The 18,851-nt window shown below is 39.4% G+C and overlaps 1 protein-coding gene across 5 annotated transcripts in view; it reads right to left on the bottom strand.

Annotated features, from left to right (window-relative positions):
- dennd1a (DENN/MADD domain containing 1A) overlaps positions 1–18,851 on the bottom strand; it is a 266,177-nt gene that overhangs the window by 16,811 nt on the left and 230,515 nt on the right. For all 5 annotated transcript variants that reach the window (XM_069183539.1, XM_069183541.1, XM_069183540.1 and 2 more), the window contains one exon: positions 5,917–6,005. In XM_069183539.1, the coding sequence (XP_069039640.1) occupies positions 5,917–6,005 (89 nt within the window). The remainder of the gene's footprint in view (positions 1–5,916; positions 6,006–18,851) is intronic.

Below are 18,851 nucleotides of genomic sequence, written 5' to 3'. Positions count from 1 at the left end.
TTGCTTAGTTATGTCTTTCCAGAACAAAGCCATGCTCTCCTCATTTTGATGGCTGTTTCCCTTGTCTGGGAATGTCTTCTGCATAATTTGAATATATATAAGATACAATTTGCCCTTATAAAACTAATAGTTTCAGGTCAACCTACCATATAATTATATATCTGGTTGTTAGGCCGTTTCGTGGAAGCTAAATTGGCACAGCAGGTGTACATTCTGAAGTGGAGAAACAACTCAATTGCAAATTGTTTGAATTGCGATAACCCTATACCCTCTCTAGTTCCTACTGTGACTACCGAGTACAAAAGGAAAGGAGAGATTTACCAAGTTCCCTATTTTTCACATCAGAAAATAAGGAGATTATAAAAAAACTTTACTTTTTTTACAGAGTGCTTTGAAATAAGATTCTAAATGCAATTCTAATTGCACAAGAACATGCTCCTGCAACTTGTTAAAATCCCTTGGAGATTTCTTAATCATTAAATGTACATCATGACCTTCAGCAAAAACTATTACAAGCATTAAGTACAAAGGACGTAAATCAATGAATAGGTTTTTAATAACTGGATAGAAGCCCGAAAGATGTCTATACTTATCCTATCTTTTGCATCAGGGATGAATGTTTATAGGGATATTTTTCCAGTAAAGGTGTGATTCTTGATTACAGAAAGGGCTCAAATGGGCCTCTTCTTAGAAAAATGTCCCAAGTTAAAAGTGAAGCACACAGAAAGGTACACAGTCTAAACTGCCATAAAAGAGCTGAAGAGACAAAACAAAAACTGAGAAAATACAGCTATAATCAAAAATTCTCAATTGAGAAGCACACAAAGACATAGAAATCTGGAAAACCTATAAAGCTTTTTTGTAGTGTTTTAATATTCTGCTACAATGATGTGTCAAAATACAAAGAGATATTAAAAACTTAATGGTGAATGTGAAATCTATATTACCAGTACATGTTACTGTTCAAAATATGTATTAACCCTTCTGTGCAGATAACTGAACAATACTTTGAATTAGTACCCAGATCTGATCTTAACCTTGTAAACACTGGCCAGAAGTGTCTCCCACGTTTACCTGGAAATACTATAGAACCTTAGTTTAATTGACTAGTAGATGGAAGGGGTGTTACTGTTGAATGTCCGTCAAATCACAAATGACAAATTTGCGAATAAAATCGCTTATATAATGTGCATTTTCAAAACCCACTATTATGTGTGAAAGACACATAATACTATATATAAATGGTTCCTGCATCCTTTGAATATTTTTTAACAATTACAATCAACATTGTCAATGAAAATTGTTCCTGTGCATATTTTTACCATAAATATACTTTTATTATTTCAGGTGTCATACATATACTGCAGATAATTCACTAAAGCATATGAAACAAACACAACACCTACCCCAACAGGACACCACTGATATTCCTGAATTTTAAACCTATGCAGTATTTATTTTTACCTTGTTTTATTGTTTGTTCGTTATTGTGGGGAAAGTCCGGTATTTCTGACTCCACAGACAACATTCTCCTTTAGCAGGTTTTGTCCATTAAATGCAAAGTCGATTTGACTAAGGATTTACTGCACTGAAGATGCTATGAGCAAATGAGAAGGGATTGAGATGCTGCTCTGGAACTGCCTCCAGACACAAATTCATTGACTTTGTAAATTGTGAATTTGCAAAATAGCTTTGAGCCGTACCCTGCCAAATACGCTATATAAGTTGTGCATTTGCATTTCAGACCCAGAGTCATCAAACTTTACCGATCAAAAGTACATCCAAAGAAATAAACCAGATTGCAATTAAAATATGCAATATATAATGTCAGCTTAAAATAGTGCATGGAACGTCTTCTGCATCGATAATTAATAAGGCACGCACAACACATAAGTGATTTTTAACTAGAATAGTCGATATACATTGCGGTATTTTTATATGCATTTGTGACAGAGTTGTGTTTATAAACTAAGGATCACCGTGTGAAGAATGTTTAAGAGCCTGTGTGTTCGTTTTCACTCTGCCACTTAATGAATACATTCAGCAAAGTGTGAACTTTTTTTTTATAGAGCTTTTTTGAGAACAGGCCTACAGAATTCATTATTGGGATGTGGGTTTAAAACTATAAAGTATTTTTATTCATTGACAGTAAATAAAAAACATGCTTAGTAAAATGACAAACAAAGCATGAAATGTATGTTCACCAAACGTCATTCATACATGTAATTCTAGCATCTAGAGTCATCTGGAGCTGGGAGATCATTTCTGTGAGAGTTAAAGGAGTTAAAAATGGAACAAAAAGTTTGAGGCCTGTCGATGATGGTTGTCTCTCACACTCCTTACTGCCCAACGTCCTACTTCAGTACTGTTTCCAAGACGATTGTTTCTCTTTTGACTTCCCCAGTCTTCAAACTTACATACAAGTGACACAGTAATGGGCAAAGTTGGGAAAAAAAGATACTTGAAAGTTTAAAGGTTCTTTAAAAGATCTAAACCAACACAACAGAAGAACACAAAGTCTACCAAGCAACCTGAGCACATTGTGTGTCTTAGCAAAACAAAATACATACTGTGCATCCTTGTTTTAACTCACTAAAGTTGCCTCCTCAAAAAGAGAACATGCTGATAATATTTTATTGCTACAAGTTTCTCATCAATATCTTGCAAATGCAAACAACTTATAAGCCAAATTTCTACAAAGTGAATGCACCGATCAGAAAGCATACATGTAAATTAAGCACATGTTGCTTCAGAATTAAGAATTAAAAGCACTCCCTTAGAAAACAGGGTTGTGGGTGTACAGATTAAACTAGCAACACATTATGGAAGCTCATTCTCTCTGGTTCCTCAAGAAACAGCTTGTTGTGGTTCTTGGATCAATAAGCTAAAAGCAGCCAGACTAGCAAGAAGCACTGAACAGTCTCCACACATCTGTTGTGTTCTCATTCAGCTATGTTATTATTATATACTGTAGGTTTTACAGAGAGGAAGAAAGGTTTTTTGAGGAGCTGAATTAGAAAGGATGGAAAATACGCTAACGTATTCATAATGAGTTATTTAAAAACTGAAGACAACAATAAAAATGTAAAAACAAAAAAGACTGAATAAATTCAACCAGAATGTCTCTTCATTATTGCTTTGAAACTGATCTAATGAATCCGTCAGATAATAAGTAATAATGAACCTAAATAATGATATTTTATTTTTTATGAATGCTACAATTTTAAACGAGACATGAAAAAGTCAAGTTTAAAGGAATTTTAGGGACAATGACAATGAAATTTTTTTTCCAGTATTACATCCTTTAAAGTTAGCTTTATGTACCCTGTACAATACCTTCATGACACCTTCTGGGAAGGTACATAGGTACATAACAGGCTACACTCATAACCCTATAACTGTTAATCAAAGACATAACTGTCACACAAATTTTCAGAATAACTACCCTAACTTAGCCTATACCTTTGTAGGGATAGGACAGCACAGTCCAGTGAAAGTCTGAGATAAGTTTGATTGCATTGAAAATGGCCATTTCCAGAGAACACTGTAGGAGACACACACAAGGTGTATTTCCCACAGTGCCCCGAGCTGCAACAGTGCTGCAGAGGGTCTAGCGACACTTTTGCCATGAATGGGGGATCAAGAATGACCATTCCCCTTATGGCCCAGTGGTTATTCTTGATGATGTTATCCCGCCTTTTCAGCGATTTCTGAGCCATCAAGTCATAGCTCTGTGCCTTAACACACACTACAGTATGTTTCACTTCACAGCCGAAATGTTGTGTTACTTTTTTTGATCTTTTCAGCCTGGAATAAACTGAATAAATAAAGAGAAAAAAAGTAACCCAATATTCCGGGTGTGAAGCCCTCACAGCCAAAACGTTGTGTTTCTTTTCATCTCTTTTCAGCAGGGAATAAACCTTTAACGTCTTCCCTTGCAGCCTACACATGCTGACGTAGCTACAGTACCTACTTGATATGGGTATCACACGACAATTGTGTTATCGCGTGAGCACATAAAGTATGCAAAAATTACCAAGTCAGAATTCTGAGATAATTTTCTCGGAATTCCGAGATAAGGGTGAGGATTTTTTTCCCCCTTGTTGGCAGCAATGCGTATCTGTACATCAGTACAATGCAAGACTGGAAAAACACAGGGCACCTCTATTCCACTGAATCCTAAATCAATGTACCAGGGAAACTCATTTAAGCAAAAGAGAGCTATTCCAATTGATCCTTTCATATCTGTCCAAGTAAACCCATCTTTTGGGCATTTATAATGCACAATCTTCCAGGAGTGGTCAAAACTCTACAGTGATTTGCTGATTTTCTCTCAACTTTCTGTATATGCACAGGGCTGTCTGGCACGAGACAACTCGAAACAAACTACAAAAGTATTAACCCCATTTGCATTCTGCCAGCACACTGTGTTGCACAAGAAATTTAATTGTGGCAGTTAACAGATAACAGCTATGTGCCATGTTTCACTCAGCTAAAAAGCCAAAGTATTTCTGTTTCTACATCGCTGTACCTTTTTAGAGCATTTATACATTTAAGAGCTTTACTAACGGAGTGTTTCGATATTAATAGACTGCAGGTGGGAAAAGGACTAGCTAAAGAAGGAAATAATAAAAATGTACAGTATAAATTCAGAAGAAACTTTTCGTGTTGCCCTGTAGAGAACGAATCCCAGTTATCTGGATGATGCTCGAGGCTACCAATGACTCTTACGATCACATTTACACAAGTAATATTTCCATTCCTTTACCAGAAGGAGAAAATAATTTGGAAAAACTAAGTTCAGGAAGATGGAACACATTTAGATAAAACCAATTACACTTCCGTTTTACTGAGAAAAGACACGCAAGCTGTCATTTCCTTTGTTTTCTTCTTCGTCAATATTGAGCTACAGTTATTAATATCTAAAGTTCTACATCTGCACCTGCTACACAATCTGTGTCTAACTATGCTAAAGTGATACACCAGTACATTCAATTTTATCCTTTATAGGGTTGTGCTCAGAAACCAAACACTTTTTATTTGTACATAAACATGTTTTTGGTATAATTATCCAAGATGTTTGCTGAAATTAATGAAAGAGAAAAAAGTAAACTAAGCGCCTTAAATGATTCAAACATTTGGCTAATATCAACTTTTAGCAGTGCCCCACATTGTGCTAAATGTCTTGATGAATACTTTTTATTTGATGTTTTCAGCAAGGATAAAAGAGCAGGCTATATAATAATGCGATTTATTGAATACCGCATATTCTTCTTTTTGAAGCAGCTCCACTCACCTGCCCAAGATTTAAAAATAGACTAGATGGGGCAATAAAATTGATGCTGAAGGAAATATCTGAACAGGTGGATACATAAAATAGCCTTGCCCTATTTGCACTTTTTCTTATATCCATAAAAAACACCCTTTTAATGAAAAATGCTTATTCAAGCACATGATATTCAAATTACAAGATATAAACAGAAACTGAATATACTGTATAATAAAATGATCCATTCATCTGCTTCTTCCAATTCAGGGTTGCAGAAGAGCCAGAGCCTATCCTGACAATCAAAGGTCACAATTCAGGATACTTCCTGTAAAGGACGCCAGGCCATCGCAGGACAGAAAGAAACACACACCAGTTTTACCAGTTTTACCAGAAGCCAGTTAACCTGCCAGTATGTTTTTGGACTGTGGGAGGAAACCGGAGCACCCAGAGGAAGCCCATGTAAAGGTGGGGAGAACATGCAAACTCCACGCAGACAGCACCCCAGGTCTGGAATTGAACCCGGGTGAAACAGTGAAACAGCAATGCTGACCAATGGACCACCCTGCTGCCCGTGTAATAACACCCCTCTACTTAAAACCATAGTGAAATAAATAAATAAAACACTTGACAAAGATCACAGCTCTTACTGTTCTGGACTGGACACTGACGTTCTTCGGCCTTCGACTGCCACGTTGCTCCTGGGCCTCTTCGCCACCAGCGGCCGAGGTGGACGAGCCTGAAAAAAGCACAGGGTCACCATGGAATGGCCAGCACTTTGAACTGGTTAAATAGTGAGATGCAGAAGGACAGCTACTGAGATGACAGATGAGTAAAAGAAAAAGGCAGGCAATCATATACATCTACTGCAATACAAGGAATATACAATATTCATTCCTTTCCTTTGTTGAATTAATCAATGAATATGTATAGTTTTTCATCAAAACTTAAATGCTTACAAAAAACATTTTTGGGGGGAGAAAAGACATAGCACAAACCCATAAAGAGAAATCAAACACTAAAATATATTGATTGTGACGGTATTCGCCCCCCTTTGTCACTAAGAACCTACATTAGATGAGGTGCTCAATTTTTCTTTGAAAAGGAACACAGCTAGTTATGACTTCTGACTGTGTGCAATAACGGTGCCCTATATGATTTCAGAACTAATACTACTGTCTCTGCAAGGTCCTTCAGTCAGGTGGTGAATTTCACGCCAAGAATCAACCATTAACTCCAAAGAGCTTTCAAAACAACCTAGGAATCAAATTCCTAGGCTGTTAAGGAGGCAGAAATCAGGAGAATGGTATACAAAAATTCAAAGGCTTTGAACAATCCCTTGAACGCGGTGAAGTCGATCATTAAGAAGGGGAAGGTGTATCGTGCCACCCAGACACCCAGCCTAATCAAGCTGTTCCTCCAAACTCCACAGCTGGGCAAGGAGAGAACTGGTGACAGGCGTCACCGTGAGGCCAACAGCACCTCTGAAAGAGCTCCACAGTTCAAGGGCTGAGATGCCAGAATGTGTCCATGAGTCAATGTTACACCCTTCCCTCCTCCAATCTGGCCTGTACAGCAGAGTGGTAACCCCATCTCACATTGCGCATGGAGCTTGGCACAAAGCATGTACAGTAAGTGACACTACAAACATGAGACAAAAGGTTTTGCGGTTATATGAGATCAAACTTCTTCCCCACATTCCTAGAAATATTCCCTTTCTGGGATAACTTAACTACCACAAAAACCCAAAGGGATACAATTTTCTCTACCGCCAGCAAACAACACAAGGGATGGTCTGCAAAACTGAGATCTGCTTCATCCTGTGCGTCCCATTAGGCAATGCTAAAAATACAGGGTATGGTATTTTTACATTGGAAAGCAAAAACCATGTGCATGGAAAACTATGCTTTTTGGCTATGTTTTAGTTTACACCATCTCATTCGGAAAATGCCCGGCCATTTACACTTGTGAGATCGGAACAAGACCAGCACCTTCGCCCCTTCTCTCAACAAGAGACTCATCCCCTTCTAAATCTTCTACGTTCATTTGCAGACTTCGGCTCTCCACACCTCTGCTTCCGCTCTCCCGGGGTCTGGCCGCTCATTCCCACCTGCTGTACAGTACGCCCATTTCTTCACTGCTCCGCGCCCCTTCCTGTCTGCTCGGACTTTTGTTCTCCTATGCCTTATTTCTTTGCAACTTTCCCTCTCTCCTTCCACGCCGAAATGTAGTGTTTATTTTCTTACCCTTACAGCACGTCACGAACCCTTCCCTCTCCCTAAACTCTTTCATATACTATTGTTTGAAATCCTCTACATGGACATACAGTACACCATGTACTGTACATTAAACTAAGACAACAGAAATAAATGCCTTACTCTCTGATATTTATGTGGTATCTCAGATCCTAGTACTTGCTGATGGCATCTTTATGAATTATACAACTAATATGCTAACAAGAGGATAATTATCCAAATAAATGATCTTCTAACTTTGAAAAGGAGTCAAAATAAAGCCCATTACTGGCATCATAAAAGAGCCAGTTAGTTGGCTGTATATATATATACCTACGTCTTACACAGGGTAATGGGTTTTGAGGTGTAAATGGATGATCAATCAATTTCAATCAATTCTCATTTCACAAAATGGCCTTTCATGGGGAGCGCCATCTCACAGCATTTACAAAATGGACTTAGGCTGGACAATGGCACTAAAATTAGAATTTCTCCATTTACAAAAAACTACATTCACAGCAGCTAGTAAATAGTAGTTCTTTCAATTCCACATGAGAATGGGGAAGGTCTAACACTAGGGGCATGTTTTTGGCAATCAGGTTGATAGCCATGACGTGCTGTGCCGTGTGGTGAAATGAACTAGACCATCATAATTAACAACGGTATGAAAGGAACCAGGATTGCTGGGATCCATTAACATTGCAGAAGCTATTGCTTCACAGGCTCCTTGGACATATCGTGGGTCACTGTAGACACTATTCTGAGACTTACAAGTTTATTTTTCACAAGTCCTTCAAAAGGGAAACTTCTTCAAGACACTTCATTACCAGACTTAATATGCAAAGGAGAAGATTCCATGTTAATTGTAATATCATGGGATCAGTAAACCTGAGGTACACATAAACAGCAGTTACATTTCTAGGGGAAATTAACCTGGGTTTTCCAGAGGTATTTCTTATGTGACCTCCGGAAGCAGCCGGCAATAAAATCTTTGTGTAAACTGTAGAGATTGCTGACAAGGTGCATTAAGACCTGGAAGGTGTTTAGCAATGCACTCCGTAAAAATAAGAATCCATCCATTTTCTAACCGTTTAACGCAATTCAGGCTCGAGGGAGAGCGAGAGCTATCCCAACAGGCAATGAGTGCAAGACAGGATACACCCTGGATGGGATGCCAGTCCATTGCAGGGCAGATACAGACCTACTGTACATTCACAGCAGGGCCAGTTTTCCCAGAAGCCACATAACCTACCAGCATGTCTTTGCACTGGGGGAGGAAACCGGAGCACCTGGAGGAAAGCCACGCAAACACAGGCAGAACATACAGACTCCACGCAGATGGCACCCCAGGAATTGAAACCAAGCCCTCAGCTCTGCGAGGCAGCAATACTAACTACTGTGCCACTATAAAAATAATTCATAAGAAAGAATAACCTCTCTGCTAGACAGAAATTGGTAACTCATGAAAAACCAAATCTACCGTGTGTGTGAAAACGACCCATTCCATTGTAAAAAGGGCGAACATCTGCTACAAAGATACAGTAGACGGAACTGCACACACTCCTGAAGGTGCTATGCAAATCCAAACAGATGTTATGAATCAAATGAACAGAAACAAGAAAAAAAAAACATTTCTAAAGAGAAAAGTGTTGCATTTCACAAACAAAAATGTTGGTTACGATTCCAAAAAGTGCAGAATTGATTTGAATCATGTCTAAAGGGAACTGTGTTTTAGGCGTTATAAGGGATTAATTCCTTTCATCAATTAGTCAAAGTGAAGTAAAAATAAATCTATTCGATGTTTGCTTTATAATTAATAGTGCAGTGTACAAATCCAGAGAGGTTCTGGTGAAGTTGTACATTGCCCTACTTAGAACACATCTGGAAAACTGAATTGAATTCTGGGCACCATGTCATGAAAATGCTGCCATTCTGAGTGTCCAAAGAAGGGCAAACAGACTTATCACCCAAGACTGAAAAAGCTTGAATGATGACAAACTGAAAGTAGGCAACCTCTCAGGGGACACTTGATTGAAGTTTTCAAAGAAATTATGAAAGTTGTATCCAGCAGTTATTTCAAGCAGTTTTTATCACGTTGAATGCAGGGACATACAGTAAATGGCAACTCATTAAGGGCCCTATATTCTGACATAATGTATCCAAATTTATTCTCTTAGCAGGTATAGGGTGATATGTACCTGATTTCCATGACTGAACAGTGGGCAGCTTCTCTCTGTGCAACCTGTTGGCCAATTACTATCCAATACAATTGCTATGAAGTCTAACCACAGGGAAGACATCATCAAACCCTGGATCTCAGCAGCAAAATAACTTTACTTTTGGGAATCTACATCCATTCTCTCCATTGATTCTGGTCCATAAATATAGCAGTGATTTTATAACCCTGCAGCCCAGTCAATCAGATACTGGGGAAGCTGCTAATGGTAATATGTTTTCATTTGTGAATATAAAAAATCATATTTCCGTTATAGTCTGCCAAACCATGTTCTAAATGCAGTACAAGTTTTTTTCTGTTAAACATCAGCAGCCACATCTAATGCCATGTAATTACACTCGTTGAGATGTATGGCTACGACTGTTATTGGTCTTCTCATTTCTTTCAATGAGAGTATTTTTCTGCAAGCACATGAAAGTGAAATATGGTCAAGAAAAGATGTCTGTGCTTAAGCCCTTCCTGGTTCGCTGGAGCTCTCGGACCAATCACCTGATCTTGAACCAGTTTAACATATGGCTGAAGCTGAAAGGCCAATTCACTGGCAAGAAACAAGAAGTAGGTTTACTCATTGATACATACTTTTACAGGTCGTACTGTAAACAGCCCACCACTCGCCTTCATTTGAATGTAAAGGCAACACCTTTGTAATCTACGGCATCTAGATTTTGAATTAACCTTTTTCGATTTTTAATGCCAAAGATAAATACGTTCACTAATCAAAGCGCAACTTGGATTTTAAATATATATGCTTCACGCATTAAAGTTCATCCCATGCCAGCGACAACTCTAATCTTATGTGCATACAGTTCTGCAGGCAGTGCCACTTTTGGAGAGATGACATGATCTACCCCCCCCACCTCTTTCCACTGAAAAAATAAAGTAATTTGAATGGCAGCCATGAAACTCTCTGGACCGTTGCTGGCACAGTGATTGCTAACGATTTTCAGTCCCAAGGCTTTTTCTAAAAGGATGTTGACTTTATGCACGAATGGGTTTGCCTCCCCTCCTTGCAACAGCGTTCAAAGCTCGAGCCCTACTTGACCAGCGCAAATAAGGTTTGCAAATCCTCTAAATTACTGTAACTAGCATGCAAGGAAAACAAATGAATCAAGAATATGGCACCAAGGAGACAAAAATTGATTTTTGTTTTCCTGAAGCGGTGGACTAGTCAATGAAACACTTCTCCACAGGCCGCATTTACATCCTGTTACTAGGAATTAAAACAACAAACTTTGATCGTGTCCTTAGAAACATTCCCCACTTCTTTTCACTTTTCCCCATAAAGAAGGTGTCAAGCAAGAGTAGATGTGGCTATTCGAAATTCTAGTTTTGTGAAGAATTGTAGCAATTTCACACTCACAGCAGGGTATGAAAGTTTATTCAGGAAAATGTGTGGCCCGGTAGTTAAGAAAAAAAAGTTCTTACCAGATGCTCCTGTTATAGACTCAACCTTGCTACTGATTCATTTTGTATTACCCTAAGTGAGCTTTTTGAAGTCATTTAGCACCAGCTACATGACTAATTAGAGTGCTAGCATTAACAGCACCTCGTTTCTTTAGTCCTATTCTACTGAGTTATTTTGTAGATCAGAAATTTCTTCTCTCTTGCTGAGAATTAGGTTTGCACTTTATAGGATCTTAAATTACCTGCCCTGTACATTCCAGTTTGGGGACTGAACCCAGGGCCCCAGCAGTGTGAGGCACCAACGCTCACCACTTTGCAACTGTGCTGCCCCAAAATGTATATATTGAGATTAAAATGAATGTCAGAAATGCCAGTATCATAACTCTGAAAATATAACATCTCTAATCTGAAGCATTTAACAGTTATTTTGTATTTTAAATTCAACATATACATTCGCAGTAATAGTTGGAAGGAGAGGTCATTCAAAATCCCAGGGTGTTACTCGAAAAGAAGTGGGGTGTTACCCCGGTGTCCTGGCCAAATTTCCCCCTGGCCTTTACCCATCACGGCCTCCTAATAATCCCCCCATCTCTGAACTGGCTCCATCACTCTGCTCTCCTCTCCCCACTGAGAGCTGGTGTGTGGGGAGAGTACTGGTGCACTCTGGCTGCCGTTGCATCATCTAGGTGGGGCTGCACACTGGTGACGGTTTAGGGGTTCCCTATATAAGTGCTATATAAGTGTGAGGAATTAGCATTATGTCCCTAAGAGTTCCCATACAGAATATTCTATTCTGTTCACTATTTTTTTAAATAATATGAAAAAGGATAACACACAATTAGTTTCATATGGAACTGAACTCCCCTGAACTAGCGCCCTATGGATAAGTAAAGTAACTGGCTTTTATTATGCATTCCATGAGAAGAGAAGGGCTCCTTCAACAGAAGCGGACATTTTTTTGTTTCTGCTTTTCAGTTGAAGTTGTTTGTACAAAGCCGAGCTCAATCAGTTCAGATTTCTGAAAATGTATAATAACCTATGAAGAGCATTTAATAAATCTGACAGGACAGACAAAAATAGCGCTGAATGCTGAAGGATACTCAATTCAAAGTACAGCATGTCACGTGGATCATTTAGCAGTGCGACTACTTATTTAATCATTTCAACTCTTGCTTTTCTTCACCGGCATACAGCTCATTTTATTTGCAATGGGGAAGAATATGCTTCCATAGTGCCTGGATTCCCAGTGAAGGTGAGAGCTCTGTTAGCAACAACACCTTCTCTACTGCCTGCATTATTTCACATCTTTCTCTTGACACTGCTTAAAGGAGCACACATCGGCCCAGCCATTAACACAAACCCAATTAAATAACAATGGCGAGAAGCGTAGAGTCTGGCCTGCCTGTATGGTTTTGTGCCCTTCTCGATATACTGTAGCTTGTGTCTAGGGACGCAAAGCAGAGCAGGTGATGTGCGCGCTTAGGAAAATCACAGCAAACCAAAGGTTCCGAGAAGATAAAGTTGTAAAAATGCACATGAGCAGTGGGAGGCAGAAGCTCAGTAATTAAGCGTTTTGTTTTAAATCTGCGAGGTAGGAAAGGTTGTTTTAAGGTACTGGCACTGCTCAGTAATTGCTTTACACAACAAGTAAATGTTATTATGAATAAGAAACTGCAGCATCCTAAATGTCCCAGGTTTGAGACCCCGTGGTATTTGGGTTCAAGACAGGTATTGAATCACCTGTACCTTTTTCACCTGGGTGCAAACAACTTGGCTCTCGCTGTTTGGTCCCTGCTTTGTGTTCCCTCTGTAGGCTTTCCGCGTGTGTAAGAGCCCGATTCATGACCAGCACACTCGGGGTGCTTTAATCAATTTGCACAACAATATGTATTTTAAATGAATCACCGGGGGTGGGGGGATCTGATCCACACTGACAAAACCGGAAGCAACGCGGAAGAGTTAACGTCCTGTCTTGACTGCCACTCACTAAAGCCACAATACTGGATTGTGCGGGTTCAAAAAGTGACTTGCCGCTGTGCAGTGGTCATTCCTGCCTCTCCTCCTACAACACTCCCCCCCCCCTCCCCAGGTCGGCAGTCTACAAACCTGGGACTGGGGGGCTGGAAGGGGATTAAGTTTGGTGGTATTTGTCTGAACTTGAAACAGGGTGAAACTTGGGAGAAAAAGAACAACAGAGCTAATTAGGCGAGCTGAGCTGTCAGAGTGGAGCCAAATGGCTCAGCGCCAACAAACAAAAGGAGCGGGCGGGCGATGAGCAGGATCGATGGAGAAGACTGCTTCATTAAGGACTGCAGAACAAAGGCGGGAGGTGGGGTGGGAGGGGGGGGAGGGTGAAAAAAGGGAACGGAAAGCTGTTTAATTAAGCCTGAGCTGGAAGGTGATGCGTGAAGCCGGCCTGTCATCGTGCTGCGAATACTTTCACCTTTCTTGTATGGCTTTAGAAAAACCCAGGATCGGGCCCGGAGAGTGTCAGCGGCGGAGGCTTAGTCCAGGGAGAAATGCTAAGAAGGATTTGGATCCCCAAGCCTTCTGGGACACGGAGGAAGAAAGGCAGAATTCCCTCTGGGTTTTGAACCTGACAAATCTGACCAGGCATAGACGAACGCCTTCGGAATACAGAAGCAGTGACCACATCTAATCCATGAGAAGAGAGAATTTCCACTGCGTTCGGGGTTTTCACTGCAATTATTGTAGCAACATTAAAGTCCTCTGTAAAATATAAGTGGAGGGTAATTTATCGAGAGCTCCGAGACCTCGCATAGACAACGTTAACCACAGTGTTGTGGTGCTCAAGCCAGGAAAATACGAACATTATTATATTTATAAAATATGGAACATTCCCGGGACGGTGTAACTTCTGTCAATCAGTTACTAGAGGTCTTTGTCCGTGTGAATAAGACAGCAAGGCAGGAATTAAAACCATCAACTCCATATAAGAAAGACCAAAAGTCACAGACTGAAGCATAAACATGATTTTAAAAAATCATCTCAATGTGTGAGACACCTGAAAATCATTCAAATGCCCATCTCCCCATGTACACAGCAAAAAGACGTTTAGCAACTTTTCCAAGCTGTGTACACATTTAATAGAATTAATGTGAAATAGCACAAAAGACTCTCATTCACTGGCAGACAGAGCTTTTTGATGGCACTGAAGAATTCGTGTGTCATCAATATTCTTAAAAAACGTGGCGACAAACCAGTTCCTTTGGAAAGACAATAGTCAGCACACTGGGGTTTTGCCACCAGTTGCTCCACGACATTCTGACACATAATGCCAAACTAATCTCTTAACTAAACGGTCCTATAAGCCTGCAACTATGTTGCAGTATATTTGGGAGATGGAAGAAAATTTAGATGCAGTTAATTAAAAGGACAGTTTTGATGACAGTAAATACACATACTGCAGGTACTGCGGACATTGGAGAAAAGCCCTGTAGGAACAAGAGGAACACGACCTGAAGTATTATGTTCAGCAATCACCTTCAAGTGTAAATCACCTTCAAGTGAGATTCAGCGCCTAGCACTGTTCCAGGAATAACTGGGTCTATCGCTTTCTAACCACAGAGCCTGGTGATTGTGTGAGGGCAAGATCGCCTAGCAGACTCATACCACAGCACTGTGGACAGCGACACTTCGACCGTCCCTCAGTGGACAGAGACTCCTGTCAGGAAGGCAAAAGAGTTTTCTAGTCACCCCTATCCGATGGTCTGTCCCAAAAGTAATGAACCAAATACAAACAGCAACTTTCTAGCAGGACTTGGATCTGAAAAACATAGCTGGGTGAAGGACATCATACAGAGGCAATAATGAGGCGTGTCTGACTCAAACCCTACCTACTGCTTAACAAAAAAGGGGAACATTAACTCAGGCGAAAGAACAGTGTTTGCAGTGTAAAGAGCACTTATAAAATACCGAACTGAATAAGTTGTAGAAGGAGGCTTGTTTGCTTGCCAGTACTTTGAAGTGTAATTACAAAAAAAAATCAAACATTTATCATGTGACCTGCACATACTGTAGCTGTGCTTTTCATTGATTGATAAAACGGCACAGAAACAACAGAAAGTCCTCCCTTTCATTTTTTCAAATACCCATTACTTATGCTTTTTTTAAAAACACACCAAGTAATACAACAAAAACCTGCACTTCCCTGACAGGCTGGTTTGAATTGCAATTGTTAATGTAGAGGCTACATCGCTTGAATAAAATGTGGATACTCAGTAATAGTGTGCAAGAAATGACACAAGATGCTGTAGAACAATTACACTGACGTAAGATATAGACGAACATGAACTGATTTAGTGTTGAAAGAGAAGCAATGTCCTACCCCCTCCCCCACACCTGCTACATTGTGAGATGTTACATTCCAGGCTGGATATACTCGAAAGAGGATAAAGGGCTCCCTGCTGCCCCCCAGAACAGCAGGCGTCTTTGCGGAGGTCCGGATAATGGAAACTAGACTTACAGTACAGAGGTTAATAGGAAGATCTGTGGCAGGATACCGACACAACTATTTAAATGAGCAGGGATTCCAGGGAGAGGTTTGGACCCTGTGAATATTGAAAAGAAAATTAAAGAAAATGTGAAATCACCTGTAACTGACCATAATATTGTTATGGAAAGGCACGTCGCCCATGATATTGCAGAGACATGAGTGGAGATTAAGGACTAATACAACAAAACAAGTTAAGATGGTGCCCGTGGTTCACTCTGATAGGAAGAGGTGCTACTGTCTGCTTTTGCTCTCTGGACTGTACTGTATGCTATCATTCACATGTAAATATACTGTACAATTTAATTACGTACTTATACTAAATCTTATTCACAATTTCCCATTAGGTCGTTTTGTGTTGTTATTTATTTGAAAGAGGTGTCCAAATCCCATTGTTAACACCATGTTCCGTTTTTATTCGGGGTTCGATTCATTAACAATCCACAAGATTTAAAAGGGAATAATACCTTTACTGGATATCACTTGCAGACTTGCACAGCTTACATACACTTCTTTCTTCCTGTGGACATGCATCAAACTAATATCCCTACATATACATTCATTAGATATATCACAACATCCCAAAGTGTTATTCTTTCTTTGTACTTATTTTGTACCTTTCCCCTCCATTTTATTTGTGCTGAGTAACTTTACTCTGTGCCTCTTGTATTATTCTTCTTATGAGAGTATAACTTCACCAGCTACTAAAGTATTATAAACCACCATATATTCAATATATCCATATACTGTATATAATATAAATCAATATTCAAGGAGGGTGATCTGCAAAGGAGCAAGCAGAAAAGAAGAAAAAAGATAAAAAAACAACATTTTGACTGTGGTGCCCTTTTCATCTTAGCAAAAAAACACATCTAATCAAAAGCCCACAAAATGGTCAATTGCAATCGTTCTAATAATTTGCTAATGACTGAAAAATAACGAGAGTAAGAACTGTAACTTGAGCTTGGGAAGATGAACATTATAGAGATTGATCAAGTTAAAAACAATGACGTGTTTTGGCTGCCGCATAAAGCAGAACATTAAAAAGCATGAGCTCAAGAAAAAACATAAAAAACTTACCTTGAGATCACTGTGTTTGTTTAAGGAAATCGCGCACATTTTTGTCACATCTTCAAACAATTAGTAACTAAGAGAAAGTGAAAATAGTCTCCAAAAAGGCGCTTGGATTACACACTTTGCCACCTTTCTAAATGTGTTCCTGGTACCCTTTATACAAGCACTTGATGATGGAGTTAAGTGAGAAGAAACATGTTGGTTCTGGATTAATTACCACTGAGAGAGCCGTCAAAACGTGCATGCAAATTAAAACTCAATTTAGGAATTGTGAAATAAGTTGAAGAACTTCTTTGGGGTGAAAAAGAGTAAATTTACATCTTAAGGAAATTATTTAGCATAAATAGTTATCAGCATTATTACTATATGTGGGAACTAGATGTTCTATATATGGGAAACAATAAGGGAATTTTATTATGAGAAAAAAACAATATGTTGAAACTACATCTCACGGCAGGGAGAAGTCTGAGGAGAGGACTTTATTAGAGCAATAATCATTGAAGTCGATGAAGATCTTGCAGTGAACACCATGCAGCCCAGGCTGGAACCCTATCGAGAACTTTGGCAGTGATCTCAAATTAAAGCTGCATCACCTTCCCCCTTTGAACAAAGAGACAGCCTCAACCATTGGTTTGGCAGAATAGTAGTTCCAACATTTTCCAATTGAATCGGTGCATTCCAGGCCTTTGAGGCATGAAAATGTTTGTGGATTTGAAAGGCTAAGAAAATGAGAACAGATTCTTCACGATACATTTATAAATAACCTACTGTATAGGAACAGGTAACGGGTTTATTCCATGCTGAAATGTTTCACAATGTTTCAGCTGTGGAGCCTTCTTCAGGTGGGGCACCTGTGGCACCTGAAGAAGGCTCCACAGCTGAAACATTGTGTTTCCTTTCTTTCCTTCTCAGCTGGGAATCAGGGAATAAACCTTCACTTGTTCCTTTGCAGCCTACCAATGCTGACGCAGCTGCCTGCTTGAAGGACTTTAACCTACTGTATGTAAACGTATCTGTTGAGTTATGTTTTACAGTGGTAATATTGGCTTAAAAGAAAAACAGGAGAAAAAAAACATTTCAGAAACAGATGACAAATACGAACTTCAAAGCATTTCAGATTCAACACAAAGACCAGGAACAGAGGGCTCAGTGAACAGGAAGTATAACTGAACTCAGCAGCTCTGTCCACTGATGACACTGGCTTACACAGTGAGTGCAGAAGCACATTTAAAAACCTGCCATGTCAGTCATGGGAATACTGGACCTTTCAGAAAGAGAAATGATGGAGAGTTAGAACCAGAAATTCAACCCCATGGGCTAGATGAGCCAAACAGTTTTCTTGCAACTGTTTCTTCGACCTGTGTCTCTGTCCTTCTCTGTAATGATCAGCTACAGAAGAGCATAAAAGATCCTTTGTTCCCTGTATATCTGCATACCTGAAGGGACACACAATTCTATACCTAATTTACCTAATTCTATGACATTCGCTTTAACATTAAATAAATATTAAGTCAACATAACTATGATTTCACATGCTTAAGAAATTCCTGGGTAAGGGTTAGCAAAAGAAAGGTTGCTTTATGAGTCATCTCAACAAACCAGCAAAACTGACAGCAAAACACCAAAGTGCAGGGCTCTATAGTAATTAGTCCCCACAGAAATCTGCAGCAAAACTTCTTAAATTCTACAAGGACCCATTGTTTTTTTTTCTGCAATGAACTTATCGAAGTCTAAAGCGAGGGCCTTTTCTTATGAAAAACACTATTACAAAATGCAAGACAATATCAATTAAAATATTTGGTTATTATTTCATTGAGGTTAACACATTCCCTAAACACTGAATGAGCATTATTTGGCATGCAATGGTATCCAAAGGTGGACAGTGAGTCTTCAATTCCCTGTTCAAAGCGCACATCAAATTTGAATGGGAAACAGGGCCTCTCCTTTGGAAACGCAGACGAACAATGAAGCAGAGGAGTTTTAAATTCCTATACTCAGACCTCGTACAGTAAAAACGCTCCTGAATGCTTCTTATGGTGGATCGGGATGTGCTGAAAACGTATTACTGGCCTGGAGATGATAAATAAGAACTAATAAGTTTAATTTCTTCCTTCTGTATTTCAT

This window comes from Lepisosteus oculatus, chromosome 24 (assembly GCF_040954835.1).
Source record: "Lepisosteus oculatus isolate fLepOcu1 chromosome 24, fLepOcu1.hap2, whole genome shotgun sequence".
NCBI classification, from domain to species: Eukaryota; Metazoa; Chordata; class Actinopteri; order Semionotiformes; family Lepisosteidae; genus Lepisosteus; species Lepisosteus oculatus.
This window is presented reverse-complemented; position numbering and strand designations above follow the sequence as displayed.